Source organism: Pseudonaja textilis, chromosome 3 (assembly GCF_049901715.1).
Source record: "Pseudonaja textilis isolate UNSWEBS1 chromosome 3, rPseTex1.2, whole genome shotgun sequence".
NCBI lineage: Eukaryota > Metazoa > Chordata > Lepidosauria > Squamata > Elapidae > Pseudonaja > Pseudonaja textilis.
In genome coordinates this window covers 131114899-131121364 of record NC_141992.1, presented here as the reverse complement: position 1 = coordinate 131121364, position 6466 = coordinate 131114899, and the positions used below count along the sequence as shown (strand labels likewise).

The following is a 6466-nucleotide window of genomic DNA, read 5'->3' as shown; positions in this document are numbered from 1 at the left end:
GCTTCGTCACTGGAAGCTTTTCAAAGAAGAGACTGGACTGCCCTCTTGTCAGAAACGGTGCTCCTGCTTGGGGTTGGACTAGATGACTTACAAGGTCCCTTCCAACTCTGATCTTCCGAGTTCTGTTGTAATCAGCAGCAGGGAAAAAGATCGAGCCGCCAAACTCTGCGAAACGCCCAGGCCGATGAGATTCCCGAGGCAGGCGACCCGGGAGACCGCAAATCCGACGCCACCTGTAAAAGCACCTCGCCCTTCGCACCTTGAGACGAGAGGAACGAGCGGAGGTGGGAGGAGCTGACCCGTGGCGGCGGTTTCATTGGACGGACCCCTCCGGGAGAAGGCGGGGCTTCTCCAGAAGAGGCACCAATGGCTTGCCAGCGAGAGCTTTGCTGGCGGCGCGACCGGTGCCCACCTTGGCCGACCCACCCGGGAGCTTCTCGGGGTGGGGAGGTGTGGTGGAAGCTCCTCCTCCCCCCTCTTGCCCAGCGTTGAAATGGGCTGGCCCTACAAGTCCCGGAGAGAGATAATGACAATATATACCAGTAATGACAGCAGCGGCGGCAGCTCGAGTGTTGCGCCCGCCAGCAGACGGCTCGCCCGCGTGGGGCTGAGGAAGAGAGTCCTTCGGGAGCCGGGAACCACATCGGAGGAGGGAAACGGACTCCCGGTTTTATCGCGCGGCCGTCGCTGGGGGCTTTTGAATCCCAGTCAGGGAGGATTTGCGCTTCTTCGGGGAGGAGGAGAAAAAAAAAACCCACCACCACCAAGAATTGCTTGACGGAGGGAAACCATTTGAAGTCGCTTCCAACTTCTCAGCCACCTGTTGCTGCTCTCCGCTTGAACCGCCTGAAGCAGCCCAACGAGGAAGGGGGAAGAGTGGGACGGCAAAGCATCCCTGCCAGCATCCCGGTCAGACGAGAGGGGGGAGAAACAAAGGAGGGGTTCGCATTTGGAAACCCTGCCCCGATGGTGGAAGAAGCTCCGGAGCCCAAAAAATCCAAGTTCTACCCGAATTGCCAAGAGGGAGCGAGGCGCGCTTGAGTTTGCTTTCTAAGAAAGCGACCGTCACCTGGCTGATGGGAAAACAGCATCGCACCTGAGACGCATTTCCCCTCGTCCACCCCCCACCCCCAAAAAATCTGACACCTCTCGCCCGAAACCATCGATTTTTAAAGCATCGGGGACAGCAAACTTTTCTCCAAAACTTTGACCTTGGCTGGCATGAGCTGAGTTCGGAATCCTTTCGGGAGAATTTGCTGAGGGAGGAGGACAAAAAGAAAGAAAAAAAAAGGAGGACCACCTGCCGGCGTTTTGGAAGCACGCCTTACCTTTCCAGGGCTTCCCAAGCGGGGACGTCCTGGTCCTTTCTTCTTCTCCCCGCCCCACTCCCATTCAGAGACTTTGACCGGGGTACAGCCCCAACTTGTGATCAACTTTGGAAGCCCTCAAATCGGCAGAACCACCAAGCCGGCTTCCCACCCAGGCGAGGCAGGTGGTGGGAGTGGAAAGGGGGGGGCGAGGATAACCGAGCCGGGGTGGGCTGGGCCCGCAACCATGAAACTGGAGATCTTTGCTCCGCGATACGAGGACAAGCTCAGCGGCCCCAGCTGCAGCGACCAGGAAGGCGGCAGCGAAGCTTCCCCGCGGGCAGCCGAGAGCGAGCTGGGCTCCGACGGGGATTGCGCGGCGCTCAGTCCGGCCAGCGGCGCCGGGCCTTCGCCGGGAGAGGAGTGTAAAGCGGCGCCGGGGCTGTCGGGAAAGCCTTACACGCGCCGGCCGAAGCCTCCCTACTCTTACATCGCTTTGATCGCCATGGCCATCCGGGATTCGGCCGGCGGCCGCCTGACCCTGGCCGAGATCAACGAGTACCTGATGGGCCGCTTCCCTTTCTTTCGCGGCGCCTACACGGGCTGGCGCAACTCGGTGCGCCACAACCTGTCGCTCAACGACTGTTTCGTCAAGGTGCTGCGAGACCCGGCCCGGCCGTGGGGCAAGGACAACTACTGGATGCTCAACCCCAACTCCGAGTACACGTTCGCCGACGGCGTGTTCCGCAGGAGGAGGAAGCGGCTCAGCCGGCCGGGGCTCGCTTTGGCCGCCGTCGCCGGCGACGGCTCCCCTTCGGCTCAGCCGTCCCCGGCGCCCGCTTCCCCGAGTGCCGATCGGAAAAGCCCCTCGGGGGAAGCGGGCGCGGCGGGGGCCGTCGGGGGTGGCGCCTCGGCCTCGAAATTCTCTAGCCCTTTCGCCATCGAGAGCCTCCTGAGCCGGCCGTTCCAGCCTTCCGAAGAGCAGCCGCGGTCCCCCGCGAGGCCGGTGGGAGACCGGGCGGTGGCGTGGGCCGCCCCCGCGGGCTATTCCCGACTCCTCGCTCATCCGGCCGTCTCTTACGGCGGCGTCCCTACTTTCCCACTGGCGGCGGGCTCGGCCCTTTACCACTACGGCCTCCCGGATCCTCTGCTGCTGGAGGCCCCCAAGGGAAAGGCCTTGAGCGGCCGCGATCCCCACCACCCTTTCCACGCGAGACCCTCGTACTTCTCCTCCGCCCGGCTCTCTTCGGCGCAGCTGCACACGCTGAGCGTTTCTCCGCTCTACTGCCCCCTGCGGCTGCCCAGCTCACTGCAGCAGATGGCGGCCGCTCATCCCAACACCTACAGGCCTTATCATGCATCAGAGACACTATCGGTGTAACCAGGGAACCGGGCGAAGAATCCCCGTGAAAGGCTGGGGTAACGTGGGGACAGAGGGGAAATGTCCCTCGACGCACTTTAAAAAGGGGGGCAAATCCAGACTCATTAGAAAGACCGTGCCTTAAAACAGCCATTTTCCCCCTCCAGACCGAAACCAAACAGCTGTTCAGATTCTTTGTTTTTTCTTTAAAGGTTGGACTCTTCAGATGGACAAAAGAGCTTCTTTCTAATTGGCAGAAGGGAAACAGTTTCCTACTAATGATTGGTTGGTGGATGGGTGGTGGGGGCATCCAACAGGCTGCAGGTGCCCCCCCCCCACCCCAGCTCCTTAAAGTGAATCTGGAGAGGGGCATCGGAGGATGGGACCCCTTTTCTCCATGGTTGTAAATAAAGCATATCCTGAAGTAAGTCCGATCGAATCCATTTGGGTTGTCCCCGGATACCTGTTCGTAGCATTGGAGCCAACCTAGATAAGGATGCTAATGTTTATTAAAGGTGATTCTGATCGACGGGTAGGGATGCTATCAAAGGTGAAGAAGATATTTTGGCCAGTGAAAAACGGAAACCGCAAAAGCCTCGACTGCGTTAAGTCAGGTATAAACTACCCCAATTATTTCTGCCATTCCCGTGGGTCATGTCCGGGGTACAACATGAGATTTAAAATCCGAGTATCTGGAACGTGCCAGGTTTCCAGTCTTGGGTGACTTGAATCTGACGCACCCTTTAGCTTGGAGCAAACATCAGGGAACACAAAGCTGGCCTAAACTCCCAGAGCAGCTTTAGACCAAGACTAGCATCTGGACATGCATCGCTTAGGGTCAGCAAGCATGTTTCAGCTCCTTAGATGGTTTGGGGCGAGGAGAGCCCAATTGTAGCACAGCTGGGAGAAAGTGAGACCGCTCTGAAAAAGTCAGGTCTCTCTGAAACATGCCTATGCAAGGGAAGCGAGGCCAGTCGACTTGAGCAGCCCTGGCAACTGGGAGATCATCAAAGGTCATGCCAGGCAGTGTCCTTCCAGCAAGGAAACTCCTATTGTGCTGGAGACTGTGCTAGTTTGCAGGAAAAGAAAACAAGTGCTAGAGCAGGGAGCAGTATGGCTGGCACACACACACACACACACACACAGTGAGAGCCAAGGAATGGAGTTGGCCATTTTGGGCCAACAGGTGTAATGGCCCCTGGCCAGACTTCAGCCTAAAAAGAGAGGTAGCCATGGTTGCAGTCTTTTCCAGGATTGGCATGTAATCTACAGCAGGCAGTGCCAGTACAGACTGCCTAGGGTTGCCACTAGATGGCAGCCAAGTAGATGTAGAACATTCTAAGTCTTTGCTGCCATCTATTAGCCTTCTAGAGTTCTGCATCTTGCTACTACAAACGCAACCAACTGGGATAGCTTCCCCTTCCCTCTCCAAGAATCCCAGGAACCAGCAAGTTTCTTTCCTTTGAATATAAGCACTAGCTCTTTAAATGTGACTAATGTGAGGGGGGGGGAGGATATGGAGAGGTTTGCCTTGGGGCCCAGAGGGCTGGAAAGGAGTGTTTTTTATGGATGTCAGTCTACTGAATTTCGTCACATGTATTCTGGAGTAAACTCTGCTCTAGGACAGCCCTCTCAAACTGATTTACAGCAGAGGAGTAACTGGATGAGCACCATGACTTTAGACACTGAATTAATGGAATCAGGGTTTTGTCTAAAAATGCTTTGTTGGCGTATCGCTTTTGGACTGAACAGGAAAAATGCCCAGGTTTTCAAAAACGCTGAACGTTGGGTTCTTGTTGCACATACCTCTCTCTATGAACGATAGGGATTAAATTATTTATAACCTGCAAAACTCCGATGTTTAAACAAATGCAGGCTATCTTTTTTCTCATTTTTTAAAATTTCAGTGCAAATATAGATATATTTTTAAAAATAAATATGATTTCCCAACCCTGCTGATGTGAGCTTGTTGGCTACACCTAGTTCATTGGCCTTTCCCTTCACTCCCACCCGTGAAACAGATGCTTTGATGGTTATATCCTGATAAAGCTTCATCAGCTGGGGTCCATTCAGACTCTTCCAAAGCAAAAGAGGGAGGCCCAAGTAGGAATAACCAAAATGTGTTGTCCTGAAAAGGGAGGACGCTTTTAGAAACAGCCTGTCGCAAAGCGTGTATGTGTGTGTGTGTGTGTATGTCTGCATGCATGGGTTCATGAAAATCTTGATCAAGATAATTTTCCAATAAAAGATGATTTTTTTAAAAAAAAAAAAAAGCCTTGAATTTGGAGTTGCCTGTGCTTATTCCGTGCTTTCAAAGAGGGCAGCGCCAGAAGAAATGAAGCTGGGGCAGAGACAGAAAGAAGAAGGGCAAAAATGATTCTGCACCTATATACTGTCTAAAAGAGGGGAAACAAAACCAAGAGGGACAAGTGATCGACATCCATACAAGATTTGAGCCGAGGCTCCTTGAAACTAACCAGGAACATTGTCTAAAGGAAATTGGCTGTGTTACTCTTCCATTTCATTCACTTGGAAATAAGCGGAACAATACGCTTTAATAGGACTCACCAAGCCAGTTGGCACAGGGCTATGATAGAATAAACCTCATTGGAATCACTGGGTTCCCAATCCTGTGTCTTCTGGTTTGGGAATATTCAGTGAGGGCCTTCTAAAAACTGGGTAAGTTTTGTCTAGGTTAACAAATTTTATAAACTGCAAAAGGAAGCGGGGAAAACTCTTGAATCATGAGAATAAAAAAGACCCCTCCCTTCTCCATATTTGGCCTTGTACTATTAAAATATATCCCTTAGTATTACTTCAGGCATGGAAAATCTATATTCCTCTCTGGACTGCTGAATTACAACTTCAGCCCAGCATCCTTCTCCACTGGCTGTGCTACCTGGGACAGCGGAGAGCTCTCCCCTTTCGGAGCTTCATCCATTCCTGCTCAGATTTAATCCACAAAGTTGTTTGTAAAATATGGATTCCCTAAGTTCATAACAATGTAGTGCCAAAGTTGAAGTCCACAAGTCTTAAAAGTTGCCAAGGTTGGACGAGAACAACCTTGGCAACTTTAAGACTTGTGGACTTCAACTCCCAGAATTCCTCAGCCAGCAAGCTGGACTAGAAGACCTCCAAGGTCCCTTCCAACTATTTTATTCTATATGCCAATCCAGTAAAGTTCCTGACCCTGATTGTAGAGAAGCCCCAGAAGGAACAACATAGGTCTTATCTTAGTTGTCTAGTGATGCCTAAATCAAACTGGAGAGTTGGAGGAATGACAATGTCCCATTAATTTAAAAAATAATGGATCATAAGAATCATACAGGTTGTGTTTCTGCCTCTCAGTAATAATACAGAGTGGAAGGCAGGACTATGCTGCACACTTGGGATTCTCCCCCTTTTAATCAATGCTAATTAATCTGCAGTTTTGATTTGGAAATGCTTGTGTTAAAGGCAAAGGCCACATTTTCTCTGGCACATAGTTAATTTGAACTATGCTTTGAATTACAATTCCCACAAACCATTGCTATGAGATTGCTGGCTGAGGGCTGATGTGTCCAACACATCTGGAGGACAGCAGGTAGCCAATCATTCCTCTTCTTCTAATGCAGAGGTCTCCAAACTTGGCAACTTTAAGACTTGTGGATTTCAACTCCCAGAATTCCTCAGACAGCATAGCTTAAAGTTGCCAAGTTTGGGGAGCCCTGTTTTAATCCCTTGCAAGTCTCCCAGGGAGGTGGGGTGTTGGGCTTGCCACTTCCAAAGATTTTGTTTTTTCTGAAGAGGAACTTTGCAG

General features: G+C 52.0%; 1 protein-coding gene across 1 annotated transcript; it reads left to right on the top strand.

The window, feature by feature from the left end:
• The first annotated feature begins 452 nt into the window (after positions 1 to 452).
• Positions 453 to 4617, top strand: FOXQ1 (forkhead box Q1). Its single transcript, XM_087930774.1, has one exon. The coding sequence runs from the start codon at positions 1555 to 1557 to the stop codon at positions 2686 to 2688; it is 1134 nt and encodes a 377-aa protein (XP_087786900.1). The 5' UTR covers positions 453 to 1554; the 3' UTR covers positions 2689 to 4617.
• The last annotated feature ends 1849 nt before the right edge of the window (positions 4618 to 6466 follow it).

What these genes read in the sequence shown, in the direction of transcription:
- FOXQ1 (XM_087930774.1), top strand. Translation starts at nt 1,555, where the DNA reads ATGAAACTGGAGATCTTTGCTCCGCGATACGAGGACAAGCTCAGCGGC.